Source organism: Parambassis ranga, chromosome 24, assembly GCF_900634625.1.
Source record: "Parambassis ranga chromosome 24, fParRan2.1, whole genome shotgun sequence".
Taxonomy (NCBI): domain Eukaryota; kingdom Metazoa; phylum Chordata; class Actinopteri; family Ambassidae; genus Parambassis; species Parambassis ranga.
This window is the reverse complement of record NC_041043.1, coordinates 16,205,959-16,220,591: the sequence shown is the minus strand read 5'-3', so window position 1 is coordinate 16,220,591 and position 14,633 is coordinate 16,205,959. Positions and strand designations below refer to the sequence as shown.

Below are 14,633 nucleotides of genomic sequence, written 5' to 3'. Positions count from 1 at the left end.
CCAGAAAGATTGCAATTTGTAAATGTGCGGCACAGACTCGGTGTGGCTGGGCAACCGCAAAGCAGATGATGAGGCAAAACGTGCTGCCACATGTGACATACTACTTGGACCGGAGGCTGGCAGGGACTGTATAGATCATTTGGACCATGACATTCTCTGTAGCATGCAATCCTCTGCTTCAGAACATGAAAAGAACCTTTGGAAAAAACAGGGTGCCACCCTGCACCCAGATGGCGTCTGGAAAGGTCCACAGGATAAACCTGTTTCACCTAAATCACTCTATAGATACGCTGCTCTTTTGAGTCATGGGTTGGATCATGCCTCAACAGGAGGGATGGTATCTATAGTTACCAAAGCGTTAACTGTGCAGATGTGTGTATCTGTGCAAAACACAATCCACAGGGAAATGAAAGACCTAAGAGAGGAACATTCCCTGAACTGCAGTACCCTTTTCAGCACATATGTATGGACTTTATTGAGCTGAACCAATGTGAAGGGAAGAAATACTGCTTAGTGATTGTGGATGTGTTAACGAGATGGGTTGAAATCTTCCCCACAAGGACGCCTGACGCACTAACTGTGGCCAAAGCATTGACAAAAGAAATTATTCCACGCTTTGGTATACCTGAAAGAGTCTTTTGTGACAATGGTACACATTTTACGAATCAGGTAATTAAGAATCTGGCCAGTGTTTTTGGGATGCATGTCAAACATCACTGTTCTGATCACCCACAGTCAGCAGGGCTGGTGGAAAGAACTAATGGCACTATCAAAACAAAACTGAAGAAAATGATGTCTGAGATGGGGTGGAATTGGATGAAATGCCTCCCCCTAGTGGCTTTAAGCGTGCATATACTGCCAAGCAGTAAAGGCCTGTCACCTTTTGAGAAGCTGTATGGCCAGCCTTATTACATACATCCATTAAGGCCTTTTGCATAAATAACATCCGCAAAGGAGAATACTGCAGACTATATGGCAGCCATGTTGTGTGAAAAAGATATGACCTTTTCTGTCTCCTCTCTCCCACTGCTCCTTCCTGCAGGAATAAAAACACTTGAGTGAACTTCAGCTTTATCTTTTGTGTATTTCTAACAATGTGTCAGGCCCTAATTAACACCACACACACTGGCTGCAGTGGTTGCAGCTCTCTTCTTCTTCTGCAGTTTTTTCATTGTGCCACAGTTATTATGGTAGGGAAACAGTTGTCAGGTTTTTGTTAAGGGGCCACAGGAAGAAGTTTGGCATAGGTGGGTGTGTAACATGTTATTATTTCCTCTATCTATTGTGATTCCACTTGGCAGTGAGTTATCACTATTTTTGGCTTATTCTACTGCTTGGATTGTTTCTCTATGGGACAGTGTGATTTGGCGCCATCTAGAGCCTGTGCAGACTTCACAAGGAACACCCCACTCTGTCAGTTTTATATTTCAGTGTGCTTTTCATTGCAGAGCTTTGTATCACTCTGGCTATATATAATAACACTGAAGAGAGTACACACCTGCTACAGCTGCCTGGATCTCGATGCAGAAATCCCTGCACAGTCTGACCAGCATCTTCTTTACTCGGCTTCTCCTTACTGTTATTTTGACATGTATAACATGTTCTAGCATAGGGTTGAGATATATTTGCCAGACGGACAAGTGACAGACTTGGGATGACCCTGTTTGCTCAGAGCCCTCATGAGCCCTCTGCGTCCTTTCATCTCTCCTTAGTAATGTTTGTATTCATATTAAGAAGTTGAATGTGCTGATGTATAGATGTTTCAAGTCTGACCTGCACAACGGGCGGTCCGAGAAAAATGACGTCATTTTGTGGGCGTTGTCACCAATAACTCCAGACAGCCATTCACACTGGTGACTGTTACCATTCTATATACTCCTACATACCCGGGCATAATTGGCTCGTTAACAATGTCTGTATATCTTTGCTATTGTTACTTTTAATGTCGCATCTTCACAGCTCATCACCGGACAGTTTGAAGTATCAGGCACATTGGAACACAGTAGATTGTGGTGTGTTAAAAAACTCAGTAAAGTCTTCCCTTCTAGTTTAGTGGGCGGGCCGTATGAGGAGTTCTGCACACACGCGTCTCGCGGAGTATGGTACCTCAGTGCGGAAAAGACCTTTTTTTTGTATCTCTTACCACCCATGGAGTGCGTTCTCCGCTCTTTGTCTCGCGGAGTATGGAACAGCCTAAAGTCAAGTTTACCCGATTTAAAATCTTGAAGGGAGTTTCAGTTTTCTACAAAGATTCTCTACTGTCTTTGTTAAAGGGTTACTGGAACACCTTGGTTATTTAAGGACATAGAATATATTAATTGATGGTGTTATGTAAATTCTCCCATACTGTGTCCCCCCAAATTTCTTCCTGTCCCACAGAGGTGAGGTCCCTATCCCATATAATTTCTACAGGCAGTGGTGCACAAAATAAATGTATAAAGACAATATTGCCCCCTGTCCCCTTTACTTTTTGCACTGGCCATAGAACTAAAGGACTGAAGGCAAACATCTATGAGCCCCGTGGCTACAACAAAGAGTGAGCAGTAGGCTACGAGATACTTATGTGGCGGCACACAGTGACTGCATGATTTTAAGTGAAGAAGATGGGTTGGTCAATAGGAGCAAGGCAGGCGCAGCCTATTGGCTGGGAAGAAAGAGGGAAGGTCCAGCACATAAAAAGAGAAAATCAATCAATAAACTGTAGGCATTGGTACTTTATCCCAGCTTATTCTGTCTGTGGGGAGATGTAATAAAAACACACTGTGTGTGTGCTGGTAAATGGAGAGACAGTTATGTCAATACACATGACAATCAGTGATGGCTGAGCTCAGCAACCTGCAGAAAATGGCATGAAGGCATCTCACATGACAAACTTTTGGTCTTTGTCCAGGAAGTGAGCAGGATCAGGGGGTGTGGGGCTTCTCCCACTCACTGGCGCGAGTCAGTTCTCTTTGTGTTCATTGACATGTTTTTAAAGCATGGCTGTGGTACGGGAGGTGTCCAGCAGTGATTTGTAGATGTGTGTAATGACAAGGAAAACAGGAAGTAACCTTGTAGTGTCGGGCAGAGTGGGCTGAAAGATAATGGATGGATATATGGACACCGGATGAAAATGTGAATCTGCACAAGATGGGAGGGAGAAGGGGAGAAAGTGAGGAGGGACCACACACCCTGAACGCCTGTACCCCCTTGGAGAGAGAACAGCTTTGAACTGTTGTCTAGATAACTGATGTTATTCTTTTTTTAAGGGCGGGCGGGGGAGAGCAATAATTAGTCAAAGATACATTGGTGCAGAAATGTCAGGTTTATTGTGGAGAGATTGATCAAAACATCTGTGAGACTGACATAGAATATAGGCTGTGCAGCTATAGAAGGTTCTCTGCAAAGAAACTAATGCAGAAATCCAGTAGTAAAGTAGTAAAAAAAACACATTTTAAAGAAAACAATACATCACATGTTACATTCGGGAAACGGCACACAGTTTATGAGGTGAAGGTCCAAGGGTGAAGCCAGTCCCAGGGGTCAGATCTAACTCTTCCTCTGTAACCCCCGGTGCAGGAGTGAACCGAAAGTGCTGCAGGAGGGTGGAGAAGAAGATGAACAGCTCCATCCTGGCCAGACTCTCTCCGAGACAAATCCTGCGACCTGCAAGAGACACATTATGAAATGATTTTGATTTCCTATCACTATGTATGAACACAACAGTGATAGCTGAGCTCACACACCTGCAGAAAAAGGCATGAAGGCCTCTCGCTTGACGAACTTGTTGTCTTTGTCCAGGAAGTGAGCAGGATGAAAGGTGTGCGGCTTCTCCCACTCACTGGCATCATGCAGGACGGACGTTAAGAGAGGATACACTGTGGTTCCCTGCAGAGTGTTGATGAAGATTCTCAGTCATCCAGGTCATCATACGTAGAGAAGATTGAAGCAAGGCGTCTGGACTTGTAGAGTTTTCTAGAAGACGTTTCGCTGCTCATCCATTGCTCATTTTACCCAGACCCACCCACATAGGTCTGTAACCACATATAAACCATGTTTCCCCACCAAACAGTTAGAACTGATGAAGCTGCTTGGATGAGCAGCGAAACGTCTTCTAGAAAACTCTACAAGTCCAGACGCCTTGCTTCAATCTTCCCTACAGAGATTACAGCACACAATTGAACCTCTAGTTGCACGGTAAACAAGTATATTTTTTATTGCTTATGTTTATGAATTGTTTTAAGAATCATTACCCAGTAAAGGTTGAGGGTAAAGTGTCACTGATTCAATACAGAAGCATGTGCTTTTGTTCATAATTAACCAAGACGATATTCATGACTTCAGTTGTCAGAAACTCTTAAACTGTCACAGTCCATCTCTTTAATCCTGTTTGCCCTGCATCAAGTCAGGTTTGGTCTTACAGACTGTGTTCTGACCTTCTTGATGAAATGACCCTGAAAAGTGATGTCTCTGGAGGTTCTGTGTGGAACTGCTGTGGGCAGGATGCTGGCCAGTCGCTGTGTCTCATGGATGACGGCATCTGTAAAGGGCAGTTTTTTCCTGTCATCAACCTGCACCTGCCGGTCTCCTATGACACTCTTCAGCTCCTCCTGGACCTGGTCTGGGGATGAAAGAGAGCATGGAGCCCCGTGAAGTCTATTATGATGGTGCTCGTTGTTTTGTGTATTTTGACATCCTCACCTTGTATCTTTGGATATTTGGCCATAAGCAGAAGCCCCCATCTCAGTGTGGTTGATGTTGTGTCAGTGCCGGCAGCAAACAGATTCATGACTGTTGACAGAAGGTTAGTGCTGTTGAAGTTGCTGTCTGTAATCCCAGATTCCTGCATTCACACAGAACAAAGAGCATATTTAACAAATCTGACCCCACAGATTGGTAGGATGCTTGCTGATTACATTTTTCATGTGTGCATTTTAGCGGAGCTTGCTTTTAGAGAACGACTGAAAGCTTTGAAAATTTAATAAGGCACCGTTTACACTGGAGAAAGTCAATCCAGCTAGAGTTGGATTGAATCCACACAGCCTTTAAGCTGGATACATTCAGACCTATTTTCAAATCTGGCTATCAAACAGGCGTGTCTGCGCTCAATCCAGCTTAATCCGAATTGTTTGTTGTCCTCCGAACCGCTAGTGGGGGCTCGTAATATACAGAGCCCAGTTAGGCAGCAGTAGGACCATATGTGCGCATGCTTTTTTGTCCCGTCTCGCTCGTTTTTGTTTTTTTTGTATTTAGTTTTTTTTTCGGTTCATAAAGCAGGTTATTCCTTTGTAGCCCTGTGGAAAATAAACTCGGGGCAAAGCTGTAGTAGTTCAACGGTTGTTTACATACGGCTTTTGTACACGACCCGGACACTGTCCCTGTGAACCGGAAGTATCACGTCGCTAGCTGGATTCCCTAGCCGCATTTGCATTCAGACCTGAGCCAGATGTAAGCCAATCCAGCTAGATCCACCTCTGACACCCCGTTCACACTGGGGAAATAAATCTGGCTAAAGTGGGATTAGGGCCGCATCCAGATGTATCCTGTATCCAGGTTTTTTCTGAGTGTGAACACCTCGAATCCGGCTGTATCCTACGAGAGGTGGATCTAGCTGGATTGGCTCAAATGTGGCTCAGGTGTGAACGCAAATATGGCTAGCGAATCCGGCTAGCGTCGTGATACCTCCGGTTAGCGACACGCTACGTCCGGTTAGCGATGTGCTACTTCCGGTTCACGGGGCGCGACACGGGACAAAAAACCGTGCGGTCCTATTGCGGCCTGAACGGACTCAGTATATTACGAGGTGCCACCTAGTGTTTGGAGGACCGCAAACAAGCCGGATTAAGCCGGATTCAGTGCGGACACGCTTGTGTGATAGCCAGATTTGAAAATAGGTCTGAACGTATCCAGCTTAAAGACTATCCAGATACAATCCTACTCTAGCTGGAATGACTTTCTCCAGTGTGAACGGGGCCTGAGAGGTCTATACGGATATATTCGGATTTGCGTTGTTCAGACTCAGAAAAAAACTATCCAGATATAATAAGATATGGCCCAAATCACGGATTGATTTCCCCAGTGTGAACGGGGCTGGTGGAACTGCTGCAGCAGCAGATTGAGACAAGATAAGACTGTTTTCAGGGGTTTACCAGTCAGAACTCACTGGAGCCATAGGTGGTGTTGGAGGAACTTTCTGGACACATGAAGGCCTGGGCAGCCCTGTTTGTCCTGTTGCTACCATGACCCAGATGTGTTTAGTGAAATAGAAAATGTGTGGATCAGATCAGAATGTGAATCTTTTAGACCCTGTTCTCACTGGGGAAATCAATCCGGCTAGAGTGGAATTCGGGGACAGTAAAAACGCATGACGCATGCACACACGTGGTCATACTGAGGCGCCACCTAGCGGTTTGGAGGACTGCAAACAAGCCAGATTACGCTGATTGAGTGCGGACACGCGTGTGTGATAGCCAGATTTGAAATTAGGTCTGAACATATCCAGCTTAAAGACTATCCAGATACAATCCTACTGTAGCAGGATTAACTTTCTCCAGTGTGACCGGGGCCTTAGTGTAGTGCTGACTTGGAGAGGCAGCAGTTAAATGTGGTGGTTTGTCCTGGTTTGTCAATTGCTCTCTGCAAACACTGACTGTGCCCTAGGTCAGATAGCTCTCTGATGCCAACAGAAACAGTTCTATCCATTTTCAGCTTTTCTATGGGCAGAATACGGGTTTTGTGACTGTTAGTGTATGCATGTGATTACACTAACTAATGAAACTCCCTGTGCTGGATGATACAAACCTCCAGATTTTGCTGGCGAACCAGAAAGGCATCCACAAACCCCCTGCTCATCTGTGGATTCAGGGTCTCTTTCAGACGGCTGAAGAGGTCCATGTTTTGCTTCTTGTTGGCTGCAGTTAATTCGAAGACTTCCCTCCTGATAGAAGTCCATTGGAAGAGCCATGGAAATAGGTTGTACATCTGCCAAAGGTTTTATATATATGGGGTCAAAATAACACAGAGAAGTGCAGCTGCAGCAGTTAATCAGTTAATGGGTGGTGTAGTATTTATGAAGATACCTGTATTAAGGAGGAGCCAACGAGTTGAATGTTTCTGTTAACTCGATCTACCATGGACGTGAACTCTGGATCATCATATTCAAACCTGCTGCCGTACACCATGGAGCAGATGATGTTAGAGACTGCATAGTTTAGAGCTTGTGTTGTATCAAAGGCTTCTCCTGAGACAAGAAAATGCAGGAATCGTCACATTTTAGAGGTTAGCTTTAAATTAGCATCATTTTAAATTGAAACTAAATAAACTGCCTGTACCTTTAAATGTCTTAAAAACTTCAATAAGGTGTTGGCCTTCATCTGTGATTTTATCCTCACATGCTCTCTTCCCCATCCCAAAGTCTCTGAGATTAGTCAAGGCAAAGCGCCGGGTTTCTTTCCACAAATTACCATTGGACCATAAAACCCCTGCAGTAAAGTCAGACAGATTACATATAATTGCAAAACAAACAGAATGATGTTTGCACTTTTCTGTCCTTACCGTGCCCTTCATTAAAATCTTTCATAACTTTCACTGGATCTCTCTCTCCAAAGTCTTCATCATGAGTAACAAGTGCCTCCTTCACCGTCTTGTATCCTGCCAGGACCACCACTTTTTTAGGTCCAAAGTAGACCGTGAACACTGATCCATATTTCTTGGAAAACTAATGACAGCCAAACACACATCAGAAACAGAACTGTCTGCAGAGAACATCCAACAAAACTATGTCAGCATCTTCCTCACCTTCAGCAGTGTGTTGTAGGGTCTCTGCAGGTCCAGCTGCAGCAGGTTTCCCAGCAGGGGCAGCGGTGTGGGTCCTGGAGGCTCCTTCCTGCCATCTGAACTGACGCTGGAGGTGGAGAGGAGATAGATGAGCAGCAGGACTGCCAGAGCCCCCAACAAGGAGACAGAACTGAAGGACTGGAGGAGAACATCTACGAGCCCCATGGCTACAACAAACAGTGAGGCTTCCTGTTGGCCGTACTGAGGGAGGAAGGCTGTAATAAATAGTGGGACGTTCAATGAAAAACTAGTAGATTATTACCAGTGTGAACTTGAACTTTGATGCCAGTCACCGGCCTCTTTCACACAGCCTGGCATCACCTTTGTCCCACCTAGCTATTGTGTGTGTGTGAAAGGTAAATATGGACTGAGGGTGTTTCTGACTCACTTTGCTTGATGTGTGTCCTTTAGGTTATGGTGAAAGTGTTTGAAAGTTTGTTCTGTTTAATTGAAGCAAAGAAAGAGACTTAACTGCATTTAAATATCATGAATATATGTGGTTTCACAACAGAAACGACACTCTGAGAAGTGTCTGTGTGTGAGAGGTGAAATGAAACCTGATGATTTTATTTGAAGATAAAGTTAACACACCGAACCCTTTCACAATAGGACTGTAAAAGTTTTAGAGTTAGAGGTGAAAGTTTTCCTCGTGCCAATGTTGCCAAGATTTTATAACAGTGATACCATCTCTGTAATTTTCCATATCTAGGTATCGTCAAGCATCTCTACTTGTCCAGCATTGACAGTCAGTGCTCAAAATATAAAGACCCTGTCTCTCCTTCAGATACAGCATCAAATACATAATGCAGTCCATCTCATCTACTCTTTCTTGTAAAGATCTTTTTATGCTTCCACTGCCGTAATCTGGTTTATAATAAATGCCAGATATCACTCCTTATCACTTCCTGTAGGTGTCAGCATGTTTCTGTGGCTATTTCTGAGGCCTTCTTATCCAGGTTATCTAAATGTGTTTAAAGGTAAGCTGATGTTTACAGAATTGTGTCACCTGATACTACAGTTATAAGTCAAAGTACCAGTTGGGCTCACCTTCAAACCAACACAAACCCTGACCTTGACACTGATCCTTAGTCCAGACTCAGTCTGAGGATGGGTGAAGGTTGCTGCTGTGTTGTGGAGAATCTCTGCAGCACTGAGGCCACATGTTGGCTCCTAGTTTCCTCTGAAGGACTTAGAGAAACGAACATTTCTTAATGTTCATGTTTTCAGTGCAAACACCTCTTGTTACAGAGGAGTTAGTGATCTGTATACACAAAAATAACTTGTTGGAAAATGTGTCACTGACAGGAAGTGAAACACGCCGCTCTTAAAGGAAGTAGATTCTGTTAAACACAGCTGTACGGACGCAGCTCACAACTACAAATGGAGAAAAACAGACTCATAACAGCTGAACTCGGATGGATTCAAATGTCCACGTTACTGCTGCTGGTGCTTCAGCTCCAAGGTAAGGTTCCATGCAGCACACAGGCACACCACAGAAATTCTAAATCATAATTTGACATGTGACTTCAGCTGATTCTAAATGTACTCTCACACCAACTGCATAAACGTGAGCTTGTATGCCTGTATATGTCTGTACAGCAGCAGTGACTGGACATTACCCCCCCTACTTGTCAAAGATGGAGATGGCGTCACTTTGCCATGTGTGACAGAAGATCAGGACGGCTGTGAAAGTTTGTCCTGGATTTTCAGTAGTCCATCGCAGTCAGCAGCCGCAGACGTCATGGTGAAGAGTGGACAGCGTGATGAAGAGACGTCTGGCAGACGGAGTCTCACAGCCAACTGTTCTCTGGTTATAAAGAACGTCACAGCTGAGGATGACGGCCTGTACACCTGCAGGAACGAGTCACAGCACGATGACGACGTCCGCTCTCATCTGTTTGTTGTCAGCAGTAAGTTACATCACACGGGCTGAATGGATTTTTCATTGATACGAAACGAACATTTCAATGTTCTGTCCACAGTGAGGGAGCACAGGACCGGTGATGTGGTGACATTAAACTGCACCGTGCCCACACATGACTGGTGCAGACATGAAGTGAGGTGGGTGCACGACCGCCGTGACAAAGATAGAACTCCACAGCAGCGCTGCTCAGCTTCCACCGAGCTTCCTGCCTCTTATCTCAAACAGAAGTACACGTGTGAGGTCACCGATGTTCACACTAAAAGAGTGCATCTGTTGGAATTCAGGCGTCCATCTTCAGGACAAAAACCAGGTGAGAAACCAGAGGGGGACCTGTTTCCTTCCTGGTAGAGTTGTGTCCACACTCCTGATGTTACATTCACTGTACAGTGTGAACATGACTTTTTTTTATTGTTTACTTTTGTGTAGTTGGGTACAGATCAGAAACGTCAGCTGACAGCAGCCCAAACTCAAGGAGCAACGCAGTGGTGCCTACATCAACACCACCACTAGGTGGCGACTCTTTTACACTGAATTTTGTGTCTGGTGTTTGAAACAGGAAGCAGCATCAAACATGATTTGAATATTTTGATTCTGACTTTCAGTTGGCTGGAGGATTATTTATGTGTCTCTGGGGTTAATGACACTCATAGTGTGTGTTGTGGCTGTCCACATATGGACCAGGGTTAAAGGTGAGAGCACCCACTGATATTTTTCACAGTGTAAAGCGGCCATTTCTAATAAATCTGTGGACACTAATCAATGTATTTGTCCTTTCAGGCAACAAAGCAGAGATGAATGACAACACTGTGAGTTGGTGAACCAAAATGAGTTTGTCTGTTGTTCTTCATACTAAATTCTGAGTTCTGAGTCTTTGTTCCCATGTGGATTTTGAATCATGCATTTGTTGGGTCGGTGGTTTTCACAGGGGCCTAATGAAGATGCTGAAGATGATGGTCCAACGACTTATGAAAACACTGGAGACTCTTCTGTTCACTGATCAACAACGTATACGTTACGTCTTCTTGTGTAAACAGCTAAATGAATGTTCAGCAGAAGGACCCACAGAGTCCACTAACAGAGGAGGAACAGCAGCAGTGACCTTCATTGTGGACTCATTTTTGCCTTTTTTAATTATTAGTTAGTTAGTTTTCAGTTGCTATTTGTGAGATTCGGAAGAAGATCTGGCATCTTATATGCATTTTGTGTGTATGCGTTAGCAGATTAACCCTGGAGTTCCTCATGGGTCAATATTGGGTCCTCTTCTGTTAAAGCAAAACAATATAATGTGATATAAGAATAATTCTGTTTGTATAATTCTGTGATTGGTCGTCTCACGTTTATTCCAATATAATAATAATAATAACAAACAGCAGCAGTTCTTCTTTTTCACTAGCATAAATTAAGACACAGGCGCAAACTGAGCAGTTACAATGAGGAAGCTACAGATGACAGCATCCTGATCACAGGAAGCAGTTTGTTCATTTCTGTTGGTGACTAACACAGAGACAAGAACAAGAAAAGTCAGGCACGATGGCTGAGAGCAGCTGGCTTCAGTTTTCTGTATTTCTCTGCGTCGCTCTTCAGGTTACAGGTGAGGATAAAACACAATGAAATGTCCCGCTTCTGTTAGATTACATGAATCTCAGCCCATCACACGGCGTGGTGTTTATCTCCACAGTGACCGCACAGTTCTCACCCAGACTTGTTGTCAGAGAAGGAGAGGAGGTCGCTCTGCCGTGTGGGGTCGGTGATGGAGGGTGTGGCAGCATTGACTGGCTCTTCAGTCGTTCCGCTGCAGGAGCCGTGCTGTTAGTTCAACAAGGTCAAATTCCTCTAGGTGCAGACAGGCTGAGGGTTGCAGCTCACTGCTCTCTGGTTATAAAGGCGGTCGGAGCTGAGGATGATGGGTTCTACACCTGCAGAGGGTACAGATCGTCCTACACCTCTGACGCTCATGTCAACCTGTTTGTTATTAACAGTAAGTATCATGATGTTTTCTTGGCTGGATCCTGTTAGAATAATAAACTACAACATGTTTTATCTTCTCACCCAGTGCGTGAGGATGAAGACAGTGAGCAGGTGACATTATCCTGCTCTGTGCTGAGGTATCAGTGCCAACACACACTGAAGTGGACATATGAGGACGTGGACGAAGATAAAGTAAAGACATCAACAGCTAACTGCTTTGCCACTGTGAGATTTCCTGTTCATCTGAAGCAGGCTTACAGCGATGCATTCAAGTGTGAAGTCACAGATACGTACACTGAGAAAGTGTCCCTGTTTGCCTTCAGGCCTCAGGCCTCAGGTCAGAACCCAGGTAAATGATTGCTGATGCTCCTCACCAGTCACTGCAGATAGTTGATTCTCTCTCTTTGTCCAGGTGAGGATGCCACACCAACGATCAACAGAACTGTGCCTGCCATCCACGAAACTCCGACAACACTGATGCGTATGGAGGCTCACATGTCTCTTCTTACAGCTGCACTGTGATCACTCTGCAGCTGAGGGGTCTGTTCTTCTGTTTTCATGTCCAGGGTGGTGGTGGTGGTGGTTATACGTGGTGGCGGCTGTGGGTTCAGCAGCTCTCATAATAACTGTGGTGGTGTTCGTCAAGGTGAAGAGATCTAAAGGTGAGAAGGAGGTTAAAGGATGTCCTGGAGGTTTTGCTGCAGAAGCTAAAATAGACTTTTTTTAATCTTTTCAGGGAACAAAATGCAAACGGAGGAAGAGGCGGTGAGTTCTCTTATGTCAAAGAAACGATCATCTTTCACTGTCCTCGGCAGCTGCTGGGTGTTTCAGAAAACACAAACCGCTCCTTTAAATAACACAACAAGACACAGCTGGATTCTTACTCATAACATCACATGACTTCCTCAGAGAGTGACAGTGACGCGGACAACAACAGGTCTGGTGGCTGTATATAACAAACCATCATTAGTTAGCTAACCTGCTTCTTACTAAGGTTTTAAAACAGAACAGTCGATCACATGAAGGTCCGCATGTGTTGGTTCATCGATGACACACTGGCTGTTGCGACACACATTCTACTAACTGTGCTCATGTGTTTTCACAGGGACAGATCCTAAACTCTGTGCTGACTCCAGAAACCGGCAGGAACCCGGTGAGGTCACACTGCATTAAGAGTACATCACACTTACTGTCACTGTCATCAAAAATAAAACTGAGTGAAAAAAGGAGGAAGGAGACGGCGCAGCTGTCGTCAGGGTGCAGGAAATAAAACAGGAAGCTCTGTTAGCCAGATTTGTGCTCTAGGGCCCACAGTTTGAGAAACACTGTATGTCGTATTTCTGAGCGGTCTTGTCTTCATTGTGTAGGCCGATACTGAAGACGCTGTTTACTACGCCTCCATCCGCTACACCAAGAAGACCGACACCGTGGTAAGCTGTTTGACTGGCTGTGATGTCATAGTAACGCAATAGTGGAGTCCTGTTGACCACAGGAAGTGGAACTGTTCTACAGCTGCACTGAGGATGTGATGACATGTTACGATTGCCCTGTTACTGCGGGTGACCTCACACTACTACACTCATTGTGTATGAACAGTCCGTAGAAGATGTGGCCTGAACCATCAGGCCACATTTGAACAGATCTAAGACTGTGCGGTCACGCTGACCAGTTTTCAATAACAGAAATACAACAAAGGTTATAAATCTTATGAATCCAGCTTTATAGGTTAAAAGCTTTAGGACGTCCGTGTCACATTTATCTGTTTGGTGTGTGATTCATGGAGCTTATGGTGTTGTCCCTTAGGAACAGGTTAATGACGATGATGATGGTGGAGCTGAAGGTGATGCGGTGATCTACAGTGCTGTGAAAACGTCCTCCGCTCCTGCTGGAGTCTCTGCTGATCTCTGTGATCTCTACGCCACCATCCACAAACAAAAGAGATAGGAAACCAGCTTTAAAATGTTGTAATATTGTGTATTTTGTGTATATATTGTGTATTATTGTACAGTCCTACAGAAGGGACTGAAATTCCCAGGTTTCATTGTTAGGAATTTGTTGTCCACAAGGGGGCGTAGTAGGAAAAGTTATAAGTTGTATAATGTGGAAGCAAGTCCTCATGGTGCACGCTTGTGACACATACACAGGTACTTTGTAGCATCCGGTAATGAATGGGTGATGTTTTATTGTTGGTTTGTTTCATATTTGTTTTATTTATTTTAAATTGCGACAGTACACTTTTACTGCTGAGGTGGCACTCATATCCTTTAACATTCATTGTTTTTTAAATATTTTTGGAGTTAAAATAATAATTAAATAAAACCTTTACTACTGTAACAATCCATTTGTCCAGAAGGGGGAGTTATACGTCAAACTACTACTGCAATATGCATATTTACAGTGAATAAGTAAGTTTATTATATTAATAAGTAAATTAAAAATGACACTGAAGTTGCTTAATAGTTGAAAAATTATAATTTTTTGGAAAAAAAACTTGAAAACATTGTCAGCAGAGATTCATGTGCTATTCAGATCCAGACGTTTGTTGTTTGTTTACTGAAATGATTTTCCCTCATGTAGCTAGAATAACACAGCCACCATCACTTAGAACAACCACTGGGTTTTTAATTAATTTGTTGTAATAATTAACTCTGTGTAATTTAATTAATATTTAATTAATCATAATACAGTTAAGAACTGCTGAAATTGTTAATCACCTTTAAAATAAATCAACAGTTGCAACCGGGGGAGAAAATCCCATTTGTTGCAGATCTGTCACTTGTTGACCCCTTCGTCCATCAAAATTAGCCAATCAGCGAGGACCGTCAGTTCCAAATATGGCAGCGAATACTCTACAGCCCGCCCCTCTTTGTTAGCTCGACCAATGAGAAGCCGCCGAGCGCTGCTGCCTGCCTGTGATTCGGTGGAG

At 44.1% G+C, this 14,633-nt stretch overlaps 3 protein-coding genes across 9 annotated transcripts; 2 read left to right on the top strand and 1 right to left on the bottom strand.

The window, feature by feature from the left end:
* Window positions 1-3,285: 3,285 nt before the first annotated feature.
* Window positions 3,286-8,041, bottom strand: LOC114428399 (cytochrome P450 2K1-like). Its single transcript, XM_028396759.1, has 9 exons — window positions 7,777-8,041; window positions 7,534-7,696; window positions 7,311-7,460; window positions 7,059-7,219; window positions 6,781-6,960; window positions 4,681-4,822; window positions 4,416-4,600; window positions 3,726-3,867; window positions 3,286-3,645 (listed from the first exon to the last, which is right to left on the bottom strand). Exons 1-9 carry the CDS (start codon window positions 7,978-7,980, stop codon window positions 3,458-3,460), a joined length of 1,515 nt encoding a protein of 504 aa, XP_028252560.1. The 5' UTR covers window positions 7,981-8,041; the 3' UTR covers window positions 3,286-3,457.
* On the top strand, window positions 8,042-11,039 carry LOC114428401 (uncharacterized). 3 transcript variants are annotated; one of them, XM_028396765.1, is made up of 8 exons: window positions 8,042-8,171; window positions 9,121-9,277; window positions 9,415-9,725; window positions 9,798-10,049; window positions 10,166-10,249; window positions 10,342-10,428; window positions 10,517-10,545; window positions 10,665-11,039. In XM_028396765.1, the coding sequence occupies exons 2-8, from the start codon at window positions 9,231-9,233 to the stop codon at window positions 10,734-10,736; spliced, it is 882 nt and encodes a 293-aa protein (XP_028252566.1). In that variant the 5' UTR covers window positions 8,042-8,171; window positions 9,121-9,230; the 3' UTR covers window positions 10,737-11,039. The 3 variants fall into 3 exon arrangements, with proteins under 3 accessions (XP_028252566.1, XP_028252567.1, XP_028252564.1); XM_028396766.1 differs by lacking the exon at window positions 8,042-8,171 and having other exon boundaries at window positions 8,882-9,277; window positions 9,418-9,725; XM_028396763.1 differs by lacking the exon at window positions 8,042-8,171 and having other exon boundaries at window positions 8,882-9,277.
* A 129-nt stretch (window positions 11,040-11,168) lies between these two features.
* Window positions 11,169-14,459, top strand: LOC114428400 (uncharacterized). Of its 5 annotated transcripts, none has more exons than XR_003669579.1 (9): window positions 11,169-11,330; window positions 11,418-11,717; window positions 11,793-12,044; window positions 12,120-12,188; window positions 12,274-12,369; window positions 12,444-12,644; window positions 12,813-12,860; window positions 13,075-13,137; window positions 13,511-13,535. XR_003669579.1 is itself a non-coding variant. In XM_028396761.1 (9 exons), the coding sequence occupies exons 1-9, from the start codon at window positions 11,270-11,272 to the stop codon at window positions 13,649-13,651; spliced, it is 1,053 nt and encodes a 350-aa protein (XP_028252562.1). In that variant the 5' UTR covers window positions 11,169-11,269; the 3' UTR covers window positions 13,652-14,459. The 5 variants fall into 5 exon arrangements, 3 of the variants coding, with proteins under 3 accessions (XP_028252562.1, XP_028252561.1, XP_028252563.1); XM_028396761.1 differs by having other exon boundaries at window positions 12,444-12,472; window positions 13,517-14,459; XM_028396760.1 differs by having other exon boundaries at window positions 12,444-12,472; window positions 13,511-14,459.
* The last annotated feature ends 174 nt before the right edge of the window (window positions 14,460-14,633 follow it).

Bases quoted from the DNA above. Each gene is read 5' to 3' on its own strand.
- LOC114428399 (XM_028396759.1), bottom strand. From the start codon at position 7,980: ATGGGGCTCGTAGATGTTCTCCTCCAGTCCTTCAGTTCTGTCTCCTTG. The intron at 7,697-7,776 runs GTGAGGAAGATG...GGCTGTCATTAG, and splicing joins CCTACAACACACTGCTGAAG to TTTTCCAAGAAATATGGATC. The intron at 3,868-4,415 runs GTCAGAACACAG...AACACTCTGCAG, and splicing joins AGGGTCATTTCATCAAGAAG to GGAACCACAGTGTATCCTCT.
- LOC114428401 (XM_028396765.1), top strand. From the start codon at position 9,231: ATGGATTCAAATGTCCACGTTACTGCTGCTGGTGCTTCAGCTCCAAG. The intron at 9,726-9,797 runs GTAAGTTACATC...TTCTGTCCACAG, and splicing joins TCATCTGTTTGTTGTCAGCA to TGAGGGAGCACAGGACCGGT. The intron at 10,546-10,664 runs GTGAGTTGGTGA...TGGTTTTCACAG, and splicing joins CAGAGATGAATGACAACACT to GGGCCTAATGAAGATGCTGA.
- LOC114428400 (XM_028396760.1), top strand. From the start codon at position 11,270: ATGGCTGAGAGCAGCTGGCTTCAGTTTTCTGTATTTCTCTGCGTCGCT. The intron at 12,370-12,443 runs GTGAGAAGGAGG...TAATCTTTTCAG, and splicing joins CAAGGTGAAGAGATCTAAAG to GGAACAAAATGCAAACGGAG. The intron at 12,473-12,812 runs GTGAGTTCTCTT...GTGTTTTCACAG, and splicing joins TGCAAACGGAGGAAGAGGCG to GGACAGATCCTAAACTCTGT.